The sequence below is a fragment of the Coniosporium apollinis genome (assembly GCF_000281105.1).
Source record: "Coniosporium apollinis CBS 100218 chromosome Unknown supercont1.44, whole genome shotgun sequence".
In the NCBI taxonomy this organism is placed as follows: Eukaryota; Fungi; Ascomycota; class Dothideomycetes; genus Coniosporium; species Coniosporium apollinis.
The window spans coordinates 109,846-136,531 of NW_006913306.1; the positions used below are offsets into that span (position 1 = coordinate 109,846).

At 55.4% G+C, this 26,686-nt stretch overlaps 10 protein-coding genes across 10 annotated transcripts; 5 read left to right on the forward strand and 5 right to left on the reverse strand.

Moving 5' to 3' along the window:
* Positions 1-461: 461 nt before the first annotated feature.
* Positions 462-1,141, forward strand: W97_07674 (peptide-methionine (S)-S-oxide reductase; the record flags this gene model as incomplete). The annotated part of the gene is made up of 2 exons (XM_007785591.1): positions 462-726; positions 786-1,141. The coding sequence occupies 2 exons, from the start codon at positions 462-464 to the stop codon at positions 1,139-1,141; spliced, it is 621 nt and encodes a 206-aa protein (XP_007783781.1).
* An 833-nt stretch (positions 1,142-1,974) lies between these two features.
* On the forward strand, positions 1,975-2,558 carry W97_07675 (uncharacterized protein; the record flags this gene model as incomplete). The annotated part of the gene is made up of 2 exons (XM_007785592.1): positions 1,975-2,188; positions 2,344-2,558. 2 exons carry the CDS (start codon positions 1,975-1,977, stop codon positions 2,556-2,558), a joined length of 429 nt encoding a protein of 142 aa, XP_007783782.1.
* Positions 2,559-3,028: 470 nt separating this feature from the next.
* On the reverse strand, positions 3,029-4,930 carry W97_07676 (uncharacterized protein; the record flags this gene model as incomplete). Its single annotated transcript, XM_007785593.1, has 4 exons — positions 3,029-3,353; positions 3,425-4,471; positions 4,534-4,696; positions 4,753-4,930. 4 exons carry the CDS (start codon positions 4,928-4,930, stop codon positions 3,029-3,031), a joined length of 1,713 nt encoding a protein of 570 aa, XP_007783783.1.
* A 2,405-nt stretch (positions 4,931-7,335) lies between these two features.
* W97_07677 (uncharacterized protein) lies at positions 7,336-8,038 on the reverse strand (the record flags this gene model as incomplete). The annotated part of the gene is made up of 3 exons (XM_007785594.1): positions 7,336-7,423; positions 7,479-7,816; positions 7,868-8,038. The coding sequence occupies 3 exons, from the start codon at positions 8,036-8,038 to the stop codon at positions 7,336-7,338; spliced, it is 597 nt and encodes a 198-aa protein (XP_007783784.1).
* Positions 8,039-9,232: 1,194 nt separating this feature from the next.
* W97_07678 (uncharacterized protein) lies at positions 9,233-11,016 on the forward strand (the record flags this gene model as incomplete). Its single annotated transcript, XM_007785595.1, has 2 exons — positions 9,233-10,678; positions 10,750-11,016. The coding sequence occupies 2 exons, from the start codon at positions 9,233-9,235 to the stop codon at positions 11,014-11,016; spliced, it is 1,713 nt and encodes a 570-aa protein (XP_007783785.1).
* Positions 11,017-11,441: 425 nt separating this feature from the next.
* On the reverse strand, positions 11,442-13,709 carry W97_07679 (uncharacterized protein; the record flags this gene model as incomplete). Its single annotated transcript, XM_007785596.1, has 4 exons — positions 11,442-12,419; positions 12,487-13,028; positions 13,123-13,423; positions 13,515-13,709. The coding sequence occupies 4 exons, from the start codon at positions 13,707-13,709 to the stop codon at positions 11,442-11,444; spliced, it is 2,016 nt and encodes a 671-aa protein (XP_007783786.1).
* A 460-nt stretch (positions 13,710-14,169) lies between these two features.
* W97_07680 (26S proteasome regulatory subunit rpn11) lies at positions 14,170-15,469 on the forward strand (the record flags this gene model as incomplete). The annotated part of the gene is made up of 4 exons (XM_007785597.1): positions 14,170-14,241; positions 14,375-14,625; positions 14,714-15,249; positions 15,321-15,469. The coding sequence occupies 4 exons, from the start codon at positions 14,170-14,172 to the stop codon at positions 15,467-15,469; spliced, it is 1,008 nt and encodes a 335-aa protein (XP_007783787.1).
* A 649-nt stretch (positions 15,470-16,118) lies between these two features.
* Positions 16,119-17,387, reverse strand: W97_07681 (uncharacterized protein; the record flags this gene model as incomplete). The annotated part of the gene is made up of 1 exon (XM_007785598.1): positions 16,119-17,387. The coding sequence occupies one exon, from the start codon at positions 17,385-17,387 to the stop codon at positions 16,119-16,121; it is 1,269 nt and encodes a 422-aa protein (XP_007783788.1).
* A 3,556-nt stretch (positions 17,388-20,943) lies between these two features.
* On the reverse strand, positions 20,944-22,695 carry W97_07682 (uncharacterized protein; the record flags this gene model as incomplete). The annotated part of the gene is made up of 1 exon (XM_007785599.1): positions 20,944-22,695. The coding sequence occupies one exon, from the start codon at positions 22,693-22,695 to the stop codon at positions 20,944-20,946; it is 1,752 nt and encodes a 583-aa protein (XP_007783789.1).
* A 1,335-nt stretch (positions 22,696-24,030) lies between these two features.
* Positions 24,031-25,901, forward strand: W97_07683 (uncharacterized protein; the record flags this gene model as incomplete). Its single annotated transcript, XM_007785600.1, has 2 exons — positions 24,031-24,069; positions 24,126-25,901. The coding sequence occupies 2 exons, from the start codon at positions 24,031-24,033 to the stop codon at positions 25,899-25,901; spliced, it is 1,815 nt and encodes a 604-aa protein (XP_007783790.1).
* Between the last annotated feature and the right edge of the window lie 785 nt (positions 25,902-26,686).

The window sequence follows — 26,686 nt, forward strand, 5'->3', positions numbered from 1 at the left end:
AATGCTTTATCTACTCTGAGGATGCCTTTGGCAGGGTAGAGTAATACCGGAAAAGCTACGGTTGTGGTTTGGAGATCACTCAACATGCTCTGGACGTGTGTGGTGCACCTAGATACAGACGTCCCCCGCCAACCACACAACGTGTAGCAGCTCGCATGATACTTAGTAATGAATATGCGCCTGGGCACAATGTCCAGAGCTCGCTGTATGGAGAGGCTTCCATTGTGGCGCAAGCGGCCTGCCTGCCCTGTGGCGATCGGGTTTGTCAGCGCCCCATATGACGCTGACACTTAGAGATCATTTATATACACCATCACTCTAGACATTCAAGCATTGCACGACCTTAATCCAACGATTCTCCCACTCACTGCTACGAGTACAGCAATACCAAGCCTGCCCCGTTCGCAACCCTCAAACTGAAGCTCCTCTTCCCAGCGTTCATTCTCATTGCCGGACTCTTTATGGCCACTGACATGTCCGGCTTCATCTCACGCCTTATGCGCCCCTTCTCGTCCGGCCCAATGCGCTTCGGCGCCGAGGGCGCAGCACAGAACTACCCGGCCGGCTCGAAAAAGGCGACAGTCGCAGCAGGCTGCTTCTGGGGCGTCGAACACATGTACCGCCGAGCATTCGCCAACCAGGGTCTCATAGACGCGAAGGTCGGATACATAGGCGGCGACACGAAGAACCCTAGCTACCGCTCTGTCTGCAGCGGACGAACAGGACGTGAGTATCAACTCGGAGGCGAGAAGCGTTACGGAGCGCCTGGCTAACAACAATCGCAGACGCCGAAGCCCTCCAAGTAGTCTACGATCCCGAGAAGGTGTCCTACCGCCAACTCATCGAGTTCTTCTACAAGATGCACGACCCGACGACCGCGAACCGGCAGGGCCCAGACACGGGCTCGCAGTACCGCAGCGCCATCTTCTACCACGACGAGGAGCAGGAGCGCGAGGCGAGGGAGGTTACGGAGAAGGTGCAGAAGGAGTGGTGGAGGGCGGGCAAGATCTCGACGCAGATACTGCCCGCGGGCGAGTGGTGGGATGCGGAGACTTACCACCAGCTTTATCTGGATAAGAATCCGGGCGGGTATGAGTGTCCGAGTCACTTTTTGAGGAAGTTCCCGCCGTTGAGCGCTTAGGGTTTGGGTTTCTTGGGACGGCGTCTGTTAGACCAATGATACACCTGTTCATGTACGCAATCTGTGGCAGGCACTAAGTTATCTCGCTCCCGTGGTGACAAGTTCCCAGTCCGCTGCATTCTGTATGCATAGTACTGTGCCTACAGAGTCATCAATTTGAAACACCCCCTTGACAGTCGATCTCTGTCGGATAGGAGGAGTGGTTTATTCTGGCTATAATCTCAAATACATCGGCCCTATTCGCTCAACCCGACCTGTTCTAGCCGTTCTCCAACCGTGGCTGGTTCGGTCGTCTGGAAGCTGGCTGACAGCTACAACGCTCCAGTCTCCCATCCTCGCCGACGCTGCCAAAGCATGCTCAATCAGCACACAGGCCTCGAGAGCAAAACATCCATAAGTGACAAAGTGACTTGTCTCCGATCCCATGCGACTGCCCCTCATCTGGCCCCTGCGTCATCCCAGAAGCTACCCCACCACGGCGCCAGGAGTGTCATGCATAGTATTTGGAAGCGGCCGGCGGGCCGTAACTGTGCTTGTCCAAACATGGCGCGCTGTGCTCGGGATAGCCTCATCCATGGATGTTTAGGCAAGCTACGGCGCGCTGGATGCGTCATTCGGGGGACTTAAGTCTTGCATGAGATGTCAAATACCTGAAACGCGGTGGGCAGGAGGGGGTGTCATAAGAGCACGTCAAGTTTCCTACCTATCTTCCTCCATAGAATCGATCAGCGTCCTCTCAACCTCAACTTCCTACCTCATTCACCGAGTCCTCGTCAGATAAGCACACCTCGAGTCCAATCTCACATACATCCAAACTCTCAAACCCCTTCAAAATGCCCACCTACACCGGCAAATGCGACTGCGGCCAGACGACCTGGGAAGTCGAGCTCGACAAGGACACTGCCTCGCACATCCTCTGCCACTGCAACACCTGCAAGCGGCTGTCCGGCGGCGCCTTCACGCTGAACCAGATCATCCCCAAGGACTCGCTCAAGTTCACCAAGGGCGGCGATGAGCTGAAGAAGTACACCTACAGCGGCGAGTCGGGTATGCCACTCCCCCCTTCCTCTCCTCTCCTCTCCCTGCTCTCTCTCTCTCTTCATGTCCTCCCCCCTCACCATCCCGTTTCCTCTCCGCTTCCCCCTCTCCTTCTCCCCCCCTAACTCAGACCATTAGCACCCTCCCAACTAACCCCCGCTCAGGCAAAGAGGTCCACTGCTACTACTGCCCAAACTGCACCACGCACCCGTACCACCACCAGACGGCGCTGGGCGACGACAAGATCATCCTGCGGACGGTGCTGCTCACTCCCGAGGGCACGACCGAGTTCCAGCCCGCGGCCGAGATCTTCGGCAAGCTCAAGATGGGCTGGGAGAAGGAGGTTGCCACCACCTTCGAGACGTTGCCGCCGCAGTAGGGGCGAGGATGTAGCCGAGGAGAGAAAAGGAATGGGGAGGCGGGTTTAAGCGGGCGTTAGGGCTGTGGGGATTTGAGCGAGCTTTTTGTAGGGCTGGGATAGCTTGGGAGGGGATTGGATGGTGCGGCATGATGTGTTAATGGAGGCGGCATAGCTGCGGTGGCTGAGGGTCGCTCAAGTCGTAGCTGTATCTCGACGAGATTGAAAACAGAATGACCCGTTCCCAAGTTGGGATCTGGCTACAAGCCTCTGTAAGTTACCATCGGAGGTCTATTGAATCTGCACAAAGCCGAGCGGAGCGTTGTGCGAACGATGAACCAATAGTGCCTCGAAAATCGCCATACATACGTTACACCCGATATATGTACAATGCCCACCGTTTTGTGGCGTCGCCCGGCGCCAGCTCGCTTATCCAAGATGAGTTATGATTTTTTTCTCGACTTCAACAACGGTCGTGACCACCCACCTCCTCACTGATTGGTGCCATATCCATTCGCCTCAGGCATCAACTGTTCCTGCGGCATGAGCTGCTCCCTCGCGCCCTCCGCCTCTATCTCCAGCTGCTTCCTGTGCATGCTTCTCGCCTTGAACCAGACATAGCCGACGAGCGCAATACCAACAAGTAACGCAAGACTTAGCAAGATGACATTGACGGGGATGGGATTGTTGTCAAAGACCTTGTGCGTCAGGGCGTCGAACGCCGATTGCGAGAAGTTGAACAGGCCGGCCAGGCAGATGATTAGGCCGTAGACTTTGCCGAAGGTGGCGAAGCCGAAGACTTTGGCGGCGTAGTCGCTGCGGGGAGGTGTTAGCGAGGCTCTTTACACGCCTGGAGGATCAAAGTAGAAGGGAAAGGGGAAACCTACGAAACCGTTGTGTAATACAGTGGACGGTAAATCACGAAAAGGCAGATATTCGCATACGCAGCCCACATCTCCGGTATGACGCCGAGGACACCAATAGTGGTCGCGATGATAACGAGCAAAGACAGCACGAAAGGCGTGCTAGTGTTATCCAAAACCAATCCAATGAAGGGCACGCTGATGACTCCACCAAGCGGCAGTGCGACGTCAAAGAACGAATTAACCTGCACAGCCTTCTCATAGTCGCCAAGTAGGTACTCATACTGCGGCCGGATAGTCGCAACAAAGTAGTTGATCCTCGTCATCTGCACGACCGTGAATAACGTCACGAGCACGAACCACGGCGACTTGATCTGTTCCCACGCGGTGCGGCCGTGCAGCGCACCCCACACGCCGGAGATGTTCTTCTTCTTCTCTTCTTGCTCGGACTGCTTCGTGCCGTCCTTGCTGCCCAGCAGTTCTGTAATCTCCGATATGACGCTCTCGCGCCGCACGCGCCGCTCGTCACGTATGCGCTGTATTTCTGCTGGATCTTCGATCTCTTCGTCGGAGTCATGCTGGTCGTGTGTGCCGTCTTCGGCTACGGTTACGAGCTCGCCAACGGTTTTGTAGGACTGGGAGGGCATGAGGAAGACCTGCACAATGAGGATGTAGGCTGGTACGACGAGGTACGCGAGGAAGAACTTCTTGGGCCAAAATGAGCCATCCGTGGCCTGGTAGATGAGGCGGTAGAAGAGGAATACCGCGCTGCTGGTGTCGAAGGCGCCGGTCAGGAGCGCCAATATCAGGCCCGAGTACTGCGGGAATGTGTTCGACAGCTGGAAGGAGGAGATGAACGCGAAGGGGCCGCCGAGCGCGAGGAAGAGGTAGCCGGGAATGTAGCCGTCGAAGGGGAGGTCCCACGCGAAGGCGAAGAAGAGCGAGCCGAGCGTCAAGAAGCAGACGCCGATTATGCCTGACACGCGTGGGCCGTAGCGGTCGAGGAGCGTGCCGACGGGGAGGGCGCAGACATTGGTGGAGACAGCGGCAACCGTGAACATCAGGTTGAGCCTGTGATGGTGGTTAATGGTCATCAGTCTATGTAGGACAGCCCGAGGATGCTAAATTGATACCGTATCTCCTGCTCATAGCATACCCGTACATCTTTGTCTAGCTCTTCCTGAGTACATCTGTTGCGGTATACGCCCTCGCTGATGAGTACGGGTTTGAGGGCGGCATATCCAAAGACGACGCCTGCAGCGAGAAGGCAGTATATCACGGCGGCGAAGACTTGTACTGTTGCGGATCTGATTAGCATACGCCTGTCCCAAGTATCCAACAAACGAGCTTACCTATTCGCTTTGCCTTTGAAACCTCAAATGCTCCAAGTGGTTCTTCGTGTGCGGCCGGCGGCACCCATTGCCCAACAGGGTTGAAAGAGAGCTTCCTCCGCGAGCCCATAGATGAGGACCGGTCTCTGTTCCACTCCTCGTACTGATCCATTGAGGAGCCACGGCGTGTTAAAGACATGCCAGCTGCCTGAGCCCGCCACGAATAAGCTACTCAAAGCTCCACCGAATTGATGTCTAACGCTAAGCAAATAGGTAGAATGACGCAAATGCAAGACCTTTGACCGGAAGAGGCAATGAGAGAGTCAGCTGGGCAGATGATGCACGACGGCACAGAAGCAGGTAAAAGATCGGCTGTATATTGTCTATGAATGCTACAAGTTATGTACAGAGAGTGCGGGAGGGAGGGGAGAATATGTGCACGCGCGGGCTAAAGCCTAATCAGCAGTGGTGGGGCGGTTGACGGACGAAAAAGATGCACAGATGAAGCTCACGGGATGTTATCGCAGCCACACGGTCACAGCTCGCCGTCCATGGCCAAACCAAGTGCGGTTTAACGCCTTCGGTTAGCTGCAGCCGATATGCATATGTAGGGCATCGCGGAAAACGTCAGGGAAAATCTGCGATAGAGAACTTCGAGGGTCTCGCTTCTTCCGAGGTTAGCGGTACATATCTTCTGCCGCAGACTGTCTGTACAAGTCACTCTACTCGAGGCCCGAGGGCGATCCGAAATGCTCCTTGCCGCATCTTTGCTTCGGCTTTCTCAATACGATATTCACGGTCAAACTGGACTCAGGATCTTGCCGATAGTAGAGCGGCTGGACCAATCTCATGCGATAGAGAGTAAACGAGGTCCATTGTGTCACATCTTCGATGCATCGATCACGCAAGGTGTTTTGAATCTGTTAGTTGTCCTTTTGGCTGTTCACCTCCAGGGCTATGGAAAGCTTTTGATGCGACAACCTTCATTTTCGGACGGCCCTTGGCCCAGCGTACATCACCCGAGACAAGGGTGCTCTAAGGAAAACCCCCGGTCTCATACCCGCTCCCTAGATTTATCTTCGTTGTGCTGTTACAGTCTGGCCCGGCTCCTACAACCCAGTTTCCAAGCATGCGTTAAGACGAAGCTTTAGTAACTTGATCTCATGTACGATGAGCAGGGCGGTTTTTCTGAGTCGCCGATTTTGATGTTGCTCAGCGTATCACATCGCGTAGTAGAGCTGGCTGCCCGTCAGGAGAAAAGCTCCACCTGCGCTGCTATGATTAGTCAGCAACTCTCAAAGGTCAGCAGGATGCAATCGATCATGGACTTGCTCTCTGCCGAGCCAAAGATCCTGACCTTTTTAAGTTTCGATCGGGGTCGTAGGCTCTGAATAGATCACCGTGCTCTCCTGGTACCAGCACTCCGGACACTGCCCCAAATACCCACTGGCCCAGTCTGCTACTACTTCTCTCCAGTTTTCCATACCCAATTTGGTCAATTTCTTCTACCGGTGGCTTTGCTTCATCAGTCGGTATTGTAAACAGTCTATGCAGATACGCCAGGCCTTCTTCGGTCGTCCAGTCGCCGTTAATGGCTTGATACGGTTCAGCAGCTCTATCATGGTGGAGCGGCGGCGTGACACACTCTGCCCGACGAGAGTGGATGTCTTGAACGAGACTAGTGCAGAGACTTGGAGAAGGTGTTTGCACACAGGTGCGAGTGCAAGTTGATCTACTGGTCCAGCGCGATTGAGTATCTCGACGAGAGTCTCTGCAGGCAAGCACAAGAGGGGTGAGGAGCTGATGCATGGCACATTGAGGAACTGCAATCAGGGTCAAACCCGTATAGGCTGAATTTATCAAAGCAGCTCACATTCTGAGGTATAACGAAGGTCTTCCGAAGCCAATCTGCCCACATGGCGATATGTCTCAGAGTTATGAAAGTCGGATGTTGCTTCTTGGTCATACTCTTGGGTCGAGTCCATAATAACGTTGGCATATATCTTGTTAACCTCAAGGCTGCTGGAAACGCCACTATACCTGATTTGGACACGTGCAGAGGCCAAGCGTGCGTGGCTGGAGTAGGTTTACTTCACTCAAGGCTCAGCGCGAAAGCTGTTAGCTGTCAAGGAGTAGAGTAACATCTTCCACAGCACCAAATATTGGAAAGGCGCTGGTAAGAGTGTACTGTGTAACAGCTACGCCGAGCTTCGTACAGGTACCTGAGGGAGAGCATCGGTTATGCAAGATCGTCGTATTCTTGCATCTCACAGGCATGGACTCCGCTCTGCCGCTCCTCCGGCGGAAATCTCCAAGCTGGATCGCGCGCGAAAATGCACTGCATGAAGATGCAATGAAGATTGGATTTTAGAAGAACGAGAGTCTGTTGTATTATGGACACGCAGTGTCTGTGATCGAGGCCGAGAATGCAAGAAACGAAAACATGCCCAAACTCCTTCGCAATGCAGTTGATGTTTTTTTTAGCTCCTAGTTCAGCTCGTCCACTTGATATCCAACACCGCAGACTCGGCCTGCGATCCAATGCGCCCCGCACAGTCGCAGCTGTCTGATGCAATCTCGCTCCATGTTCTTCCTGTAGATTGTCTAAGCCTCACCCTTGGCAGGCGCAGCGGCCTTCTTGTTCTTATAGAAGAGTGTGGGCAGCAAAATGGAAGAGGTGGTGAAGAGAATGCTAGGGTACAATTAGCGAATGCTCTGAGACAAGATTTATTGCAAGCTGGACCTACCAAAGAGCAATGCTGAAGCCCCAGATGGCCTTGGAGACGTAGCAGTTGAGCTTCGTGGCGCCGGCCCAGGAGTACAAGTTCAGGTTCGCCCCGCTGACGCCCAGGTTGCTCGTTACGGAGGTGGTAAAGGCATACGCCGATGCAGCGTTGACAGCCCTGGAGGCGTCGCTCACGAGGGAGCAGTTGAGGAAGGACAGAGGCTTTCCGACTGTGACTGCGACGACGATGAAAGAGATCAGGAGGGCGAAGTCGGCGCCAGCCATGACGAAGAGGCCGATGTTCGCTTCAGACCAGAAGAACGCAACGCTGATGAGGACGTAAAGGGCCGCGATACAGGTCTTTACCAGAGTTAGCTTGGGTTTCTACTCCGTTGACAGAGCAGTACGTACCACACAAAGCGTGCCCACAATCTCCTTTGGCGGTTCCACGCCCGATTGGATGATCTCGGAGACGAAGTTGGCCGTCATGCCAACGATTGCAATCATCGAGATGACCTGCATCGCCCGTACAAGAACGAAAGTCTTGCTGAGAGGAGCTGCGCCATAGCTTGGGATAGGCATGTTGATAGACCGAGGTTGAATTTGGCTGAGTTGAGTAACGACGAGTGATGGCGACGCTGAAAAATGCTTCAAGTGACTGGAAAGTCCGCTCAGCAGACGAAAGGAACAGATCGATTGATACGAAAGACCTTATGAAGGAACGATGGCAAAGAGACAAACAAATGAAACAGACTCAAGGAAAGTCGTAAGAGTAGTGTTTGTTGGAGGTGATGTGGTTGATGATGCTGAGAAAGAGCAGACTTTGACGTGTCTTAAGTATCTGGCCATCATATTGATCAGATGTGTTGAGTTGCACAGATCAGAGTACTTTCTATAATTGTACCATTGTATTTCGATGGTAGTTTCATAGTGATTTTACTAGACGCTGCTTCGTTCCAATGAGAGCCTGAGACGGATAATTCCGATTTCGGCCAAGCGACGTTTTAGAGTCAGACCTGGCGGCTACAAGCAACCTGCGACGGATTGGTCCTCCACACAACAATAGCAGGCCACTCAGATGTCCCACACGCGTAGTTTCAGGCTTGAGGCTCTCTGAGCCACGATCTCAAGCTTTCGGCAGGCCTCATCCGCCCGCCGCTAGTGCAAGAGTTGTCGCTGAGCAGCGATCCGGATGGTTTCATCCTCCTCCGCGAACGAGCTGTCAGCAGCCAGGCTGTAGAAGTCTCTCTTTCTTTGGAGGCAGCAATTGCAGGTTCAGCTGGCAATCTCTTTTGCTCGCAGTGTACAGGCGCTCGTTTGACGATCGCGCTGTAAGGACCTGAGCATGAGCCTGAGCCTGAGCTCGAGCTCTTCAGCTGGCGACGTGCTGGACGAGCCGGATCGAGGACGAGCGGGCTTCCCACTTAGCGGCGATGGCGGCTTCGCAGGCTTACGCTCATCGCGAGTTCTCTAGTTCTGGACACGAACTTTGCTTGCTGCGCCGAGCGATGGAGGAGCAACAGCAGACGCGCAGCGAACGCGTTCTGTCCTTGATGGCAGCCAGTCTGCATTCGGCATGTCCACGCGGAGAGCTTTATCTTATCGGCTTCCGTCGGCTGGAGCTTCAGTCCCCCATATAGTGTAACTTCCCCCGCAGTGCAATAGTACAGTAAAACACATTCGTTCCTCTCTATCTTTCATATGCGTAGCAGGTGAACTACTCATAGTTTACTGATATGTATCCATTCGACTACTTTCAACATTGGAGGGATTGGTATGCATCCGAAGATCTTGCTACCAACAGCATCAAGCTCACAGTATCTTTACAGCCAGCGCAAGCAAGCAGAGCGCGCCTCGAAGATTGCTACCCTACCGAAACCCTACCTCTCTCCTCTGGCACCCGAAGAGCGGACCATACTCGGCAAGCCGATCCAGGAGCTCGTCCAAGATGTCCAGAAGCAGATCACCAGCCCCGTCGACGTCCTCCGCGCCTACGGCAAGGTCGCCATCTCGGCGCAACACAAGACAAACTGCCTGACAGAGATCCTGTTTCCCGAAGCCGAAGAATGGATAGAGCGGGGCGAGATAAACCTGAAGGGACCACTTGCCGGCATACCCGTCTCCCTCAAAGACTCGGTAGCCGTCGGCGGCTTCGACGTGAGCGTAGGCTACTCCTGCAACACCGGAAAGCCCTACCCAGTCGACGGCTCCATGGTCCGCATCCTCAAAGACGCCGGCGCCGTCCCCTTCGTCAAGACCAACCTCCCCATCACCCTCCTCTCCTTTGAGTCCACCAACGACGTCTGGGGCCGGACAACCAACCCTCACAACCCCAAATACTCCCCCGGCGGCTCCACAGGCGGCGAAGCAGCCCTCCTGGCATTCGGAGGTAGTCGCATAGGCATCGGTAGTGACGTGGCAGGCTCAGTCCGCGCGCCCGCCCACTTCTCTGGCTGCTACTCCCTGCGCTGCTCAACGGGGCGCTGGCCAAAAATGGGCATGAACACCAGCATGCCCGGGCAGGAAGGCATCCCGAGCGTCTTCAGCCCCATGGCGAGGACCCTGAACGACCTGACCTACTTCACGTCCAGTTTCGTCGGCATGGAACCCTGGAAGTACGACCATAGTGTCCACCCTATACGCTGGCGCAGCGATGTCACAGAAGAATACCGCACCAAGCCCAGGTTCCGCATCGGCGTCATGCGCACCGACGGCGTCGTGGACCCGTCCCCGGCCTGCGAACGTGCGCTGCAGAACACGGTCAAGGCGCTGACGGTTGAGGGGCATGAATGCTTCGACGTTACGCCGCCGTCGCCCTACGAGGCGCTTGTCATCGGTTCCCAGCTCCTCAACGCGGACGGCTGCCGCACATTCCGCTCCTTCTTCCGCGCCGGCGAGTGGGAGGACCCCGGGGCAAGGCAGATGAGCTTCTATATGGCGCTGCCGCGGCCGTTCAGGTGGATCCACTACTTGTGGGTCAAGTACGTTCGCAAGGACGACGTCTGGGCAGGGCTCCTCAAGGAGTTCTCGGAGAAGAGCGCGTTTGAGCAGTGGAGACTCGTTGCCAGGCGGGAGGCGTACAAGGCGCGCTGGCATGATTGGTGGCGCGAGGAAGCGAAGATGGATTTCATGCTTACGGTGCCGAATGCGACGCCGGCTGTGCCGCATGGAGGGATGAAAGAGGCGGTTAGCAGCTGCGGGTATACGTTTCTGTTCAATTTGGTGAGTGCCCCTGCTTCGCCCTAGAATCCCAGCATGGAGTTCTTGGATGGCGCTGACAGTCGCCTCTGTAGCTCGATTACACCTGCGGCATCATACCCGTGACGCACGTAGATAGAGTCCTGGATATGCTGCCGCCAAGCTTCTCTGTGGAGAAGCTGAACGGGGTTGCACAGGGCGCATATGAGTACTACGACGCCATCAAGATGGAGGGACTGCCCGTCGGTGTTCAGGTCGTGGGACAGCGGCTGCAGGAGGAAAAGGTGCTCGCGATCATGGAGAGGGTAGAAGATGCGCTGGAGAAGCATGGCGGGAAGTACGAGTTGCTGGAGGTTGAGTAGGGTGCCGGTGGTCAGGCGAAGAGGGCGAATGAGTGAAACGAGAAGAGGCCAAGGGCGTCATCCAAGGATCTGGTTAGGCCAATATACCCAGCGCAAGATACGCCGAGAGATTCAGCCGGTGCTTAACGAACAAGGAGGTATGAAACTTTTTGAGATTTGTGATTATCTCTTCTAACATATTTCCTCTTGCACGCCCGAGCACATTGTGAGTATCTGATTCTTGCGTTCGCCGCATGGCCAAACATGCCGAAAGCGCCACGGAAAATGATGTAAAAGTAAACCAGCAGCCATCCTGGAGGTATATCGCACGCTAAATCCCGACGCCCATGCATCACTAGTACTCCGTCTTCCTTTTTCTCGGGAAAACCCTCGCCGCCTCTACACCACCCACTGCTCAAATCTGCTACGTCTTCTCTCCGACCTGATCACGGCACCTGGGCAGCAAGCTCCGCCCCAGCTTCCGCATTGACATCCTCTTCGTTCCTCTCCCTCTCACCCTCCGCCTTCGCCGCAGCCGCGTCTTCCATCTCCATGTCGGTGGCTGCACTCGGCTGCACGCCCACCGCGCTCTCGCCAACAGCCACACCCGCACCCACAGCACCAGGCGACTCCGGCGGCGTGGCCACAGCCTCCGGATGCGAGTTCGGCGCATTGGGCGGCGGCTGCGGTAGTTCCTCCTCGCCAGCCTCCGAGCCATCCGACGCAGCCTCGGAGCCCGACGCGGCTTCATCGTCGCCCATATCCACATCGCCGTCCTCCTCTTCTTCTTCTTCTTCCTCTTCTTCGTCTTCCGCCCTGCCCGCACCATCCGAGCTCGACCTTTCGGACCGCGGGCTCCCATCGACCTCATCCTCGCCATTCGGCCGGGGCGTCCCGCTCGACTGCCTCGAGCGTAATGATGGCGAACGCACGGCATCAGCGCCATCACCGTCGCCATCGCCGTCACCATCCATATCGACGTCCCCGTTCCTGCTGCCTGCCGCCGGGGAATCAAGCCCCGACCCAGGGAAATCGGCCGCAGGGTGCGGATTCTGATAGTCCATGATATTCCTCCTCCTCTTCCGTCCCGGCTGTCTCCTGACCCCGTTCCTCTGGTTCATCTCCTCGTCCTCGCTCTCGCTCAGCTCGTCGTCGCGGGTGATGCGTTTGTCCCACTGGCGCTGCGTATAGCTCTCGTCCTGATTGCGGTCTTCATCCTCATCGTCGAGGGCCGCTTCGTCGTCTTCGGAGATGCCTGGCATGAGGGAGTGGCGGGGGACGTCTGTCATCTGCACCGAGGGCGCGAAGGAGGTGCGCCGTAGGTTCTCGATGACTTGGTTTTTGATCTTCTCGAGGTATTCAGGGGAGTTGGCGTTGTCCATGTTGGAGGGCCGCACGTCGAGCTCGAAGTCGGGGGCGAAGTACTGGGGGATTCTTAGCTGTGTTCTTCGCAACAGCAGAAGAGCTCTGTTTCAGTATCGGGTCACTCACCTCGTAGTAATCGCAGTATGGGAGCTGCGGACCCATTTCCTGCCCCACCAGCTGTCCGGTCTCGTACGCCCAGGTCCGCGCGACATTGCGCATGGTGTATCCGCCGCCCCCGAGCACCAGAACGGGCAGGTTGAAGCTCTTGACGAACTTGACGCAGTTCGCATGGCCCTTCATGCTGAGATTGAAGCAACCCAGCCGGTCGCCCGACAGGCTATCACCCCCACACTGCAGCACCACCGCCTCAGGTCTATACCAATCCATGACCGCCTTGATGACCGGCTCGAAGACGCTCTTGTAGGTCTTGTCGTCGATGCCGTCGCGCAGGGGGAAGTTGACGGAATAGTACTTTCCGTTACCGACGCCGATATCGCGCAGCTCGCCGGTTCCGGGGAAGTATTCGCCGTATTTGTGGAAAGAACACGTCATGACACGATCGGTGGTGTAGAAAGCTTCCTCCACGCCGTCGCCGTGATGGACGTCAATGTCGATGTACAGGACGCGCGACTTGAAGCGCAGGAGTTCGATGATGCCTAGGACGATATCTACGAGGAATTAGTCTTTCGTCAGCATGACTCCCCTAACACCGTCGCCATAGGCGCGCAACTCGAGAGCATGCGACAGGGGTATCCAACTCACCATTAACATAGCAAAACCCGCTCGCCTCGCTCTTCTTCGCATGATGCAGTCCACCCGCCCAGTTAACCGCAACGTCGCACTTGCCGCGATTCAGCCTCGCGGCGCCCTCCATGCTGCCGCCAGCGCTGATACCACAGAACTCGAAGAGGCCGTCGAAGACGGGGCAGTCGTCGCCGACGTTGTATTTGCCCTGCTCCTTGGCGTAGCTGTCCATGTTGTCCGGCGTCACCTTGCGTAGGAAGTCGATGTACTCGTCCGTGTGGAACTGGGTCATCTCGTGCATTGTGGCTGGTTTTGCGCGCTGGGTGGGGTGTCAGCTGATGTCGCTACAGTTGCGGAGGAGCGGAAAGGGCAGATGTGAGGAGCGCTCTCCAGGCTGGGATGCTACTCACATATATCTCCATCTTGGTGTATAGGCCGTAGTTCATGACTATACTATGCGCCATCCGTATCCGGTGCGGCTTCATCGGATGGCCCGCGACATAAGCGTAATTTCCCACATCAGAGTCGTAGAAGTAGGCGACTTTCCGCGATTGCGAGGAGCCATTAACCGGCAGGTCGTCCAAGGGAGCCACAGCGCGCGCCATGACGAGTAGGGGTTTGGATGCTAGCGCTACAAGTGGAGGGCGAGATTCAGAAGGTTCAGAAGGTTCAGAAGAGGAGGAAACGGAGGGCCAGCGTAGAGGAAAGTTGAGAAGGAGGCTGGGGAGGTTGGTTAGGAATAGAAGCTCGAAGATGAAAGATGGGAGGGCATTGCTCTGAACTGGACTGAACCGAACTGAACTGAACCGAACTGAACATGCGGCGCCGCGGTGGGTGACGGCGGGCGGTGAGCGACTAGTGCGGCTCTGCTCTCTCCCGGCCTTGGCGCGACCGCGAAGCTCCGAGAGCCTGGAGCGTGACGATCCGTCAACCTTCCGCTACAGCTGTCTGCCATCTTCTATCACCCGCCACAACACCTGCACCAACTCGACAAAACCCGCCTCTTGTCGCTTGTTTCGGCCTCTTGAAGCTTCCTTGACACACACATCTCCTTGCACGCCACCGATGGACCGATTAAACCGGATGCTGGCTGCGGCCCAGCAGATGGGTGGCATGGGCATGAACGGTCCTGCTCAGGTAGGTACGCTCCGTCTAGTACCATCAAGATCCAGCAGAGGACGAAGACCCAAGGAAGCTCTAAAAGTCGTGGCGCGAAGACGCGCGGATGAACCAGCAAGGAGCTCTGAGAGTGTTGACTGACATCGCCAAGGACACCCAACTCATCGACAACTCCGAAACCGTCTACATCTCCTCCCTCGCGCTACTGAAGATGCTCCGACACGGCCGCGCCGGCGTGCCCATGGAAGTCATGGGTCTGATGCTGGGCGAGTTCGTGGATGACTACACAGTGCGGGTGGTGGACGTTTTCGCCATGCCTCAAAGCGGTACGGGCGTCAGCGTCGAGGCGGTAGATCCAGTATTCCAGACCAAGATGATGGATATGCTGCGGCAAACGGGGCGGTACGTTTCATTTGGGCTGCTCTCTCTCTCTCTCTCTCTCCCCGCCGCACGCTTCATGCATCATGCGCTGACTCAACCTTGCACGCAGACCCGAGACCGTCGTAGGCTGGTACCACTCGCACCCCGGCTTCGGCTGCTGGCTCTCCTCCGTCGACATCAACACGCAACAGTCCTTCGAGCAGCTCACCCCCCGCGCCGTCGCCGTCGTCGTCGACCCGATCCAGTCCGTCAAGGGCAAGGTCGTCATCGACGCCTTCCGCCTCATCAACCCGCAAACGCTGATGATGGGCCACGAGCCGCGGCAAACAACCTCGAACCTGGGGCACCTCAACAAACCTTCCATACAGGCGCTGATACACGGCCTCAATCGGCATTACTACAGCATCGGGATCAACTACCGCAAGACGGGGCTCGAGGAGAACATGCTGATGAACCTGCATAAGCATGTGTGGACGGAGGCGCTGCAGATGGACGACTTTAAGCAGGAGGGCGAGCGGAATATCGAGAGGTTGACGCGGCTGGTCTCGTTGTCGGAGGGGTACGAGAAGAGGGTCAAGGAGGAGACGGAGTTGACCAAGGAGCAGCTGAAGACGAGATATGTGGGCAAGGTGGACCCGAAGAAGCGTACGTAACCCCCGGAACCACTTTGTCAGAACGACCAGGACGGAGTGCTGACCTGACCCTGTCGAACACAGACATCGAAGCCGTCGGCCAGCAGCTCATCGAAGACAACATCGTCTCCGTGTCCAGGCAGATGATCGACAAGGAGGCAACAGTGCCAAAAGCGAACGGCGAGGTGAATGGCCACAACGACATGGAGGTGGACCGCGACGCTGAACTCTAAGGGCGAGGAGGCGTGGCCGTCGTTGTTCAATACAATGTACCATGGGGCGGCGCTATGGAGCATCGGGCATAGATATCGGCTTTCTCCACTGCGGTTTGTGCAGTGCGTGCTCGTCTGGGGAGGATATTGCCAGGCTGGGAATCGGCTGTGGTAGCCACGTCACTAGCGGCCATGATGACCGTGTGAGATACCTCCATGAGCGTGTGTCCACGAGAACAGATAGAAGGGTTCCCGTGAGCGTGTTTGAGTTTGTATGGGTCGACGTGATGAGTGTTGAGATGTGGGCAGTTCGCAATACCGTTGGCAGTTCTCGAGTTCGTTATTACAACCACGGGTCACAAGCACTATCAAGAGATCAAAGCGTTTCCCGAGACTGTTTTCATTGTCTGTCGTTTCCACATGTATCCCGCCATCACTCATTACGCGTGCGGGTATCCCACCGAACGATCAAACCAGCCAAAACGCCTTCTAGTGCCCTAAGCCTTAGCTATCTATGCTCATCACATTTCATGACAGTGCCGCCCAAGATGTGTAAAGATCGTAAGACCAGCCAGTGGTCATCCATCGTTAGTGACAGGCAAGTGAGGAACCGCGAACGCCGTCGCAATGCAATGCAGAAATCACAAGAACCCGAGAAAATAGAAAACGCCTAGTACCGGAACTTGGCTCCCACGGGCGCGGTGGGCCGTACGAAGCTGCCGTTGCTGGGGCCTGTGACGGTGATGTAGACGGTCTCGACGACTGTCTCGCGACCGTTGAAACCGTCGGGTCGGCGCTCGAATCCGCCATCAGGCCTGTTGTCGGGTCGGCCATCGGGCCTGCCGTCAGGCTGTGCGGGAGCTGCAGTCGGTGGCGGTTGGGAAACAGCGGCGGAAGTGACGCTGGTCTGGAATCCGGATGTGCTCGAGGGAGCGAAGGTGCTTGAGCCGACGGGTGTGCTTGAGGCAACAGGTGTGCTTGAGCCAGCAGGTGTGCTGGAGGCAGCCGGCTGTGACTTCTGACCGTTCGTAGGCGCGGCGTCGGGAATGGTCGGTGCAGACACCTCCGCGGTGCGAGACTTGTAGTTCTTGACCGCGGCGGTTTGCGGGTCTTGCTGCACGAGAGCGTTGTTGGCTTTGCCTCGGGGCGGCTCGTTCACGACGTCGACATCGGAGCACGTGATGTAGTACTCCTCCTTGCCGTTCGGTCTGCCCGGGTCCAAGCCGGGGATTGCGCGCCAGTCCCACACCCAGTAGAGGGTGTAAGTCTGGCCACTCTCGAGGTCATCGGGCATTTGGACGTCGGTCTCGCACCACTGCTCGCTAGTAGAGCCAGGTTGGCCAGGGAGCGGATTTGCCTGAGTCTTGCTGCGCTCGGCGGCTACCGGGCTGCCGTTGAGCTGGTAGCATCGGCCATCGTCGTAGTTTTGAATGGCGAGGAGCTTGCCTCGCTTGTCGCCACCACTGCCGTCAGCAGTCCACTTGAGCACATCCATGATCTTCTCATCACCCTTCGGCTCGAGTGTGCCATAAACGAATACAGTACCGCCTGCTTTTGGGTCGGGCGGGAACGGATGCCCGATAGTGTGCAAGGTGACATGTCCGTTCTCGGTGTACTTCATGGCGACATAAGAGCCAGGCGCAACCTGGAGGCGTGGATACTCGTTGCTGATCTGCTGCCTTTCCCTCTGCGAAGGATGGCAGAGAAGATCGGTTTCGTCGATGGCGATCCGGCCAGATGATGCCAGAGGAAGAAGGTGCTGGTTCAAGGGACCATCGAACTTAGGTTCAGTGCGGGCGTGGTAGCCGCGAGGATAGCCATAATCGCCAACGTAGTTGCCACGATCATCGATCGCGACGAGCTGCTCAAGCCAAGTGTGGCCGACGGCTTGTCCGGCGAGGAGTCCCAGGAGGGCGAATTTGTAAATGGAAGGTGCCATTTGTGGGGATTTCGTGAAGAACGTTGCGGTGCGGAAAGCCAGTTTCTTGGTGACGTTCGAGAGGTTGATGTTTGCGATTTCGGCCAGCGAAATGTTCTTAAAAATCCAAAAGTGTTGAGTCAAAGACAGTGATTGTGTGAGTAGGACCTTGCAAGTGAGTAAGATCTTGATAAGAGAATGTTGTTGCTAGTTCAGATCCTGCTGGGAGTTCTTGACTGAAGAAGAGAATGGAAGAGGGCCGAAGTGACTATAAGTAGGCAGGCAAGGCAAGAAGTATTTACAATGAAGGTATTGTGAATGCGCCGGCGCAATGACGTGGAAAGAAAATCAATCTTAGAGCAAAGCCGACAATAGCATTGTTGAAGCGGTCATTGTTAGGGGGACCTCTGCCGGCTTTATGGTGTTGGCGCAGTGAAAGCAGGAGATGACTGTACCCAAGGGTACCTAGTGGCGTTGCGCCTTATGGCCGTGGGCGACAGCAACAATGAAACGGGAAACGCCAAGGCGACTGGATATCGTGAGAGATGTAACAGTACAGTGAAGTGACAAACACCAATGGCATAGCGTTTGAGCAATTGCACGAAACGTGGAGGAAATGCAGGAAGCGTGTGACAGGGTTCCAGTAGATCTGGAATCGGAATACGTGCAACACTAAACGCGGTCTGGTGTCGAGCAGCCGCCCGCTTGTCCTCCCGATATATCGGCGCGTAGGAAGCATCGCAGCACTAGCATACTAATGGCTCACCTACCTCGACCAGAATTGAAGGACTCATGACTCTTGCCGCATATGTGTTTCCATATTTACTCCAGTTTCTGTCGATGCTCCGACAATGGTTTGGTTAGCCTACATCTTCGCCTTCACCACCCGGTGGCGTTGCGGGTCTCTGCTCCGACCGCTACATCACGGACAGCACACCGCGCCGGAAGGTTAGGCTTCGCAGATCAGGCTCACTGGACACGCGACAGGCTGTTAGAGCCGGTTGCTGGGAGCAAAGTGGACCAGTAGATGCGCACACGGTACGAGTGAAGGCGACGTTCCACTGCAAAGTTCAGGAACTAGTTTCGCATGGCGACTCCTAGCATGTTTCTGCAGCGAAGTGAAGCAGAGCCGCAGGTACAAGTGGTTGACATTCGCGCTTCGTGAAGTCGCCGAGTTTTGACGTTTGAGATGTGGCCCGTTTCCGTTTCGAGTTTCAAAGCGGAACGATTGGTCGACCGCCCGAGTTGGCGGCCTGCAAAAGACGGCGCCAACCGCCAGGCCGCTGCCACCCTTGTGCAGCTCTTCATGGGCCTTCCGCAGAGCAACCTTCCATTCACTTGTACCTCGAAGTGACCTACGAACTGCCGGCGAAATCCCAGACTAAGTGAGACGGCCATGGCTGTCTGGATCGGTAATATCTCTTGAGCGTAAGGTCGGCAGCTAATCGCTCTCCCGAGAGGTGGTCACTAAACAGTGCTTGCTTGCTGTGCCTGATAGAGGATGTCGAATTCTCAAATTCAGGCGTCGTTCGATCAAGTGTACGAGTGCTTCCCTACCATATACCACTTGTCACTTGACATGTAGACAGGCAAGCTACAAAGCAACAGTATCGGATTCTTTTTTTTCCTTTGTAACGATCAACTTTCTCCGCGTCATCTTTTTCTTCAATATCATAGTCCTGCAAGAAACGCGTCGTTCATCAAGGCGGATAGAGACGTGTTGTGAGAGTTATCATGCACCAGCCGCTAGTAGGTTGAGGTAGTGGTACTGTTCTCTCCTATCACGGACTTATATCCTCCCCAACACTTCTGGATAAAGCGATACGACTACGTTCCTTGTAAAGACGAGTCGTAGAGGCGCGCCATCTCTCTTATCAAACACGACGTTTCTCTCTCGCTTCCAACGCTTTCCTCGACAAAGAGAAGGAAGAGCAGCTTGCCGTCTACCAGAAGACTGCCAGCCCATCCACCCTATCCGTCCGTTCTCCGCCGCTTTCTTTTTCCGTTAATCGTTTAAGACGCCCTCTACCGCAAGTTGTCCAGCACCACTTTGATATGTTCACCACCACTCAACTATGCAAGGTGCAACCCAGGGCAGAAGCGTTCGGCCCCAACTCTTCCACGGTCGCCTTCTGCATCTTGGATCTGTATACCCTCAAATGCGGCTACAGAGTCACGACGACCACTTACGGGCCGTGTCGCACCAACTGCGCCCTTCACAAGGTTCCTACGTTCGCTGGAGACTTCCTCTGCGAAAGATGCCTCAACGACAACGCCGACCGTCGTTATGCCAACGCACTCCGAGCACTGCGCGACAGGACCGAATTCGACGTGCCCCCGATTTCTGATGTTGAGGATTATGAGAGGTTGCTTTACATCAAATGCCTCCTTGATTGGCGCAATGCGCGTGTGGTAAAACCTGAGAGGGAGGAGGAGCTGAAGACACTGCATAAGCGGGACGCAAGATATGTTTGGGTTCTACCAATCTTGCATGAGACACGAAGGGGGGTGTAGGTTCGTTGTAAGAAGGACGTCGGTGCTGATCTGGCGGCTCTCATGAAACGGCTAGATGTTCATGGGGAAGAGGATGATGATGAGGAGGCGGACGGTGTGCTTGGTGTGGCCGGCAGGCTGCGTAATCTGGGCCTTGAGCAGTGGTGGCTCGAAGTAAAGAATCTGCATCATATGGGTTGGAAGCGTCAGGTTCCATCTTCAGTATCGCGGAACATTCTTTGCGGGCTAGAAGTTGACTGAGCGTACTCACTCGCTTCGTTTTTTCTTTATCAAAGCCCAGAATCACTGCATCCGCAATCAAGCCTGGAATCCCGAAGTCTCAGGATTGTCATCATGGTCAAGTATGTGCTGCATTGACTCCTCAACTGGGCATTTGCCAATCCAGCGTATCCCAGTATTTTGCGTAGCATGATCACTTTGACTGTATCCACTCCCTAGCAGCAGCTCCCTCACGCATTCAGAAGCCCTCTCCCGCCTTCCTGTATCTTGTGCAAGGATATTCCACAGGCCCCATGGCCATTCTCGTTAACAAGTTCACCCCTTCGCCCTTGACCAGGGCCGCAGGACTTCCTCCCCGCATCCATTAAAAACATCATCAAGCACAGTTCAACGTTTGACTCATGCCTTTTGGATTCCTCAGCCACAGCGGCGGTAGTCATGAAAGCCGGGGTGCCGGTTATAGCGAGGGCCGTGATACCATTGAGGGGGGCCGACTGTATTGCGAAGGGTGGATGGGAAGTCCACAGATCAGAGAGATTGTAACTTGTAAGAGTCAGTGACCTAGAGCTGCTAGGCTCGCGATATAGCAACCTTTCTTCGGGAGAGCAGTAAGGTGAGGGTGTGTAATAGGGTATACACACGAACGAGATGGTCAATGTCGAAGGTACGGAGATAAAGGAAAGCCTGCAGTAGGTGGAAGATAAAGCTTGAACGAGATGGTATTATGTAGCTCTACGAATCCGTCCAAGTTGCGCCAGCAATGCCTCTACTAGGAAGCCTTCTCTATCTGAGCAAGTGTATAACTTCTAACGCCAAGAACACCATGCTTAAAAGCGACAACGAATTACGAGACAAGATACAGTCTGCCCTCATACGGTTTGAGGGGACCCTCAGTGCTATCCGCGCTGCTGACTAGCAACTCCAGCTTCCCATCCACCTCGCTAGGCACGCTGTACTCCTGCTCTTTCTCCGTGAAGTTCAGAAGGACCAGCACCTGTTGCCCGTTGTGGCTCTTAGTAAAGATGTATGTGCTCGGGCTCTCCATGTCATGAACCTTGTAGTTGCCATGAATAAAGACATCGTTATACTCCTTCCTGAGCTTGAGCATCTTCTTCCAGAACGCCAGGGTACTGTCCTTATCCTTCTGTTGCTGCGCAACGTTGATCTCGTGGAAAGAGTCATTGACGCGCATCCACGGTTTCTTGCCGCTGGTGAAGCCGCCGTGAGGTGAGTCATCCCACTGCATCGGCGTCCTGGCGTTGTCGCGGCCAAAGTAGTTTAGTGACTCCAGCGCCGCATCCAGCTCTGCCTGATTGCCATTGGTCCTTTCGCTGACGAACTTGTAGTACTTCAGCGCGTCAATGTCCTTGTACTCCTCGATGGGCCAGTCTTTCGGGATGTTGACCATGCCGATCTCCTGCCCCTGGTAGAGATACAGCGTCCCGCTGAATGCGCTCAGCATGATTGCAAGCATTTTTCCGGCCTGCACGCGGAACTCGGGTTTGTCAGTCACGAACCGCGTGATGCTGCGCGCCTGGTCGTGGTTCTCGAGGAAAGCGGTGGTCCAGCCATCATTGTCGTCGATCAGAATTTGCGTACCGCTAAGCGCCTTCTTAAACTCCGGCAACGCCCAGTTGTACGGTTTTGAGTCGTACTTGTATCTTGGCCCCAATCCCACGTTGACGACATCGAACTGGAATACCATGTTCAGTTGCTTCGCCTCAGCAGAAACGTAACGGAGGATGTGTGCTGGATCTGGTGTGTGCGGTAGTTCGCCGACGGTGAAGGCGTCGTACTTCTCCAGAATCGCGTAGATCTCAGAGAGGTAGTCGTGCATGTAGGGACCATTGCAATAGAAATCTGCAGCCTTCTGGAAGAAGCTCGTCTCGTCTTTTATTGGGGCGTCCACAAACTCCTGGTGCTTGCTGTACATGTTGACTGTGTCGACGCGGAAACCGTCGACGCCCCTCTCTAGCCAAAACTCTATGGCAGATGCGTATATGGCTTTCCTCGCCTCCTCATTTTCAAAATTCAGATCAGGCTGTTGTGGCTCGAAAAGATGCAGGTAATACTCCTGCGATCCCTCGTCCCATTCCCACGCAGACCCGCCAAATTCGGAGCGCCAGTTGTTCGGCGGCCGCCGATTGCCGTCTGCGTCATACTTCGCTGGGCGCCAGATGTACCAGTCTCTCTTCTCGCTCTCCTTGCTACTTCGACTCTCCTTGAACCAGGCATGCTGATCACTGGTGTGGTTGATAACCAGGTCCAGTATTATCTTCATGCCCCGCTTGTGTGTTCCCTCAATCAACTCCTCCATATCGTGTACGGTGCCGTAGGGCGGATAGACGGACTCGTAGTCAGAGATGTCGTAGCCCATGTCGACCTGGGGGCTGTCGTACATTGGGCAGACCCAGATGACATCGACACCAAGCTCTTTTATATAGTCGAGTTTGGAGATGATGCCTTGTAGGTCGCCCATACCATCGCCGTTGGAGTCCTTGAAAGAGGCTGGGTATATTTGGTAGACGGTAGCGTCCTGCCAGTATTTGCGCTGGCGGCGCGATACGCCGTTGGTGCCATTGACAATGCTGCCCATCTTGACAGTGTTCGGAAGGACTGTGAGGTGGAGCCAGCAAACTCTGAGGAGCTTTAAAGTCTGAGGAGGGAAACAGAGAAATCGACCTCTGTATTATTCGCTGAGATAAAAAGACGGTAGCTGTGGAAATACGAACGAAGACAGCGAGGGCGATGTGGGATGAGGGGAAATATATGCTGCCAATCGAACCTGAACGATGCGATGGATATATGAACACTTACTCGAGCACCGTCATGCCCGAACAAAGTTTTTACGATGGGGAGCTACTCGGTCACGGCGATAAGTACCAGCCGAATGCTTGTTGATTGGCACAACCGATGCCACCCATTGGCTTCAGCGCGGACCGAGGCGAATATCACAGCTGGCAGCTGGGAGATCAACCAGACGAAGTGACCTCAGATGGGAACTCCCCGCGTCCCAAAGGCCACGAAGCGGCGGGGTGTCGTAATGGGTGCGGGTGTGGAATTCGGGGGATCTGCGGAGTGACGAGGTAGCGGGACGGGTTCCCATCAGGAGGTTGATCGCATGTTCACTGGCCGTCACTCGGTCCGAAACGGCTTGCTGGACTCCACCGCGGCCATGGCACGAGTACCGAGTCGAGCTGATGGCGCCGTCTACCCACTTCAGCCGGCTGCAACCTTACTCTAAACGGCGCGTGGGCGTGGTTGTCCGGAAGAGTTTGTGCTCGAGCAAACCAGGACCGCGGTGAAGTTGGATGGCTCGGCGGATGGTTGATCCTGAGCCTCGGAGACGGAGCCTTCGCCAACGGCCAGCGAAATCCGACTCACGTGACTCGACAGGCGAAGGCTCCGTATCAAAAAACACCGATCCTGATGCAGGAACAGCTGATGACTTGCAGGAGCATCGTGGCTGCTTCTCGGGAGCTTGTCTGCACGATCGTGTTCAATCCACTCGGCGGACGTTCTTCAAGGCCGTCGTCCCGTGAACGTCATATCACAACGCCAAAGGCTGTCGGGGACTCGTTACGAAACGGCACGAGCTGTAGGGTGCCGGGCTGCGTAGACCTTTCCAAAATTGCCTCTAATACCGATTCACTTCCAGATCCTATGTAGATGATCGAATTTCAAGTCTCTACAGGAGTCATTGTGTATCGTAGCTTACTCGTGCCGATGCTGCGTTTGAACTTCCGGAGAAGCGGGAGCGCACGTGGTGGGGCGTGGATCTTCGCTTCCTTGGGCTCCCCGCATTCTCACTCGGGTCACGCAAATTCCAATTTTCCAGTCCGGACATCAGTCCGAGTCGAGGAGTCGATAGCATCCCGTCTGCTTGCCCTTGATCAGGGATCCACCGGTTGTCTAGCTGCCCCCTATGACGATGGCTGACCGTCAGACTCCAGAGGAACCGCGGCGTGTGGTAAACTGGGCACTACATCAGGACGGAAGCCTAGCACAATTGCTGACAGCTCTCAGTCGAAAGCATGCGACGCCTGCCGGCTCCGTAAGGTCAAGTGCAACGGCCAGCAGCGCTGCCAGCAGTGCAACCATCTCAACCTCAAATGCATCTACTCGGCCGCGAAAGTAAGAAAGAACGGCCAGCGGGGGAGCGTCATCTCCGGCTACCGCAACAGCCGGCAGAACGCTCCATCTTCATCGCAGCCGTTGAAGCCCGCCATCATGCCGTGCATCACGCCTTCAACAAGCAGCTTGACAGATTCTCCTGAAGATGGCTTCTCCGACCCAGTCAGCTCGCCGGCTGAGGGTTTAGAGACGGCCTTCTTTCTCGAGATGCTTCCGGACTACCAGGCTTCTGTCTACCCTGTCAATCCCATCATCACTGAAATGGAGGCCAGGGAGTCCATTCTGCGCATGCACACTGATATCGAGCATTGTGCGTTTGCGTATGCCTTCGCCGCGGTAACCATGAACTTGACCAAGACCGGACCAGACACGTCCCCTGATGTTACGAAGCAAGTCTATGACCTCTGCAGGCGGGCCGTCGAGCTACGGGGACCCATTTTACCTAACGAACGCATTACCACACGGAAAATCATGGTCTCAATGTTCGTGCACAACTGCCTGATGACCCTCCAGCACATCGACATGGCCTTTTTCTACATGCGTGAAGCCATCACCATGATCCTGATGCTGCGTGTCGACGACGACGCCGCCATGGCCAAGCTCACCGCAACCGAGCGCGCGCGGTGCCAGCGCCTCTACTGGCTTGCCTTCGTACATGAGCGATTTCTTGCCATTGGAGAACACCGCCCGGTAGTACTCAGCCCTCTGTCCGCCCTTCCGGAGTTTGACAGCAGCATCTCCATCATTGTACACGAAGGCTTCACCCAGATCATCAAGCTGTTCTCTCTCGTGGACGGCGGCTTTTTGAACAACTGGCTCAGCCTCCAATCCCCTTCCAACTCCTCGCTAAGCAGCACCTGGATCGAAGATATGCACAAGCGCCTCGACAACGAGGAAGAGAGTTCTGAAACCACCGCTTTCTTGACAGAAATGCAACAGGCTGACCTCATCATCACTCGGCAATGGCTCCGCATGCTTGTCTGGCAGATGGCGATGTCGAAGTGTCTGCTTTCTTCCTTCAGTCAGAAAGAATGCATGTCCCTCCTTTTTCCGGTGCGGCTGTCTAGTCGAATCCGTGCGGTAATAAGCACAATGAGCAGAGAGGCAATTGAGATCCATGGTAGCGGCATTCTGCAGAAGCTGTTCGAGCTCACAGACACGATCGCAGACGTCATCATCCACGTCCCAGCTGCGACGTTGCAAGAAACATTCAACAGAGTCGATGACTTTCTCTTCCTCCTCCGTTTCCTCTTCACTTTCCCAAGATTTAGTGCGGTGCAGAAGTCGCTTTTGCAGAAGAAACTGGAACAGCTACAGCAGCTGTTTCCGTACATTGCCGGTCCGGGCGAAGGAGTTGCTATTCCACCTGCAGCGGTAAGCCCGGGAACAAATTATACGACCGCCGAGAACATGAGTCCGCAGCAGCCATGGCTACACATGGCGAGGAGCATGTTGCCGCAGGGGCCGATCAGTCCGCCAATGTCCCTACCGGAGATTATCAAGACCCAACACCAGGGAATGAGTGACGGACTGGGTGCCACTGTTGGCGCTGGGGGAACCGGTGGCGGATTACAGGTGCCGGACGGCCAGGCGCAGTTCCAAGACGAGATGTGGCAGCTGATGACCAGGAGGCTAAGTGCTGCTGGGCAGGAGATGTGGTTTGAGTGAAACCGACGGTGGGACTTGGTCTAGAATGTCCGCACAGATTGTGTCGATCAAGGTTGATCCCATTAACGTTCACCGTTTCTCAGGAGCCCGGCGCGAGTGTGTGCCAAAGAGTTCACGGCTTGGAGGCCTACACTTCGGTGGTTCATGGCCAACGCGTGCGAGTGCCATCTCGGCGCTGCCAGCTTGCCTTGTGTATACGGTGCTAACCAGGCGTTAAGGCCAGGCATAGCGGAACAATTCCGATGGCATGGCAGGGAAGGCATCGGAAGAGCGAGCCCTGGAGATGTTTCCGCTCACGTCGTCCTCCCATGATCCCAGGTGAAGCACCCAAGGATCTAATGGAACACGCAAACGGAGCAACGTTTTGCCAACACCATCAGCTTGGTGTGACCCACACTCCACACAATAGGACTTCCGGACTACGGAAAGATAACGGCGAGTAGTGTCTAGCATGACATATCAGACCTTTATGGGCTCTCTATGTCATGTCCGCTGGACACGAGTTAACATGCCCAGACGCTTGTCGCGCAATCCCGTTCGAGAGGAGGCGGAAACAATGACGCTCCTCTATCAACGCTGTTCGAGTTCGATGACGCTGGTGTTAGTCCCAGGGTAGCCCGCAGTGGCACAGCATTCAGCGCCGCTGCAGATTCTCTCAGAGGATCTTTGGCCTCGCGCTACTCGTAGCTAACGCAAGCATTTGGGCGGTCTAGCACTGACCGGTTTTAGACTATCGGAGCGTTCCACGTCAGGCCTTTCCCAGTCATTTCGAAGCTTGCCAAGAA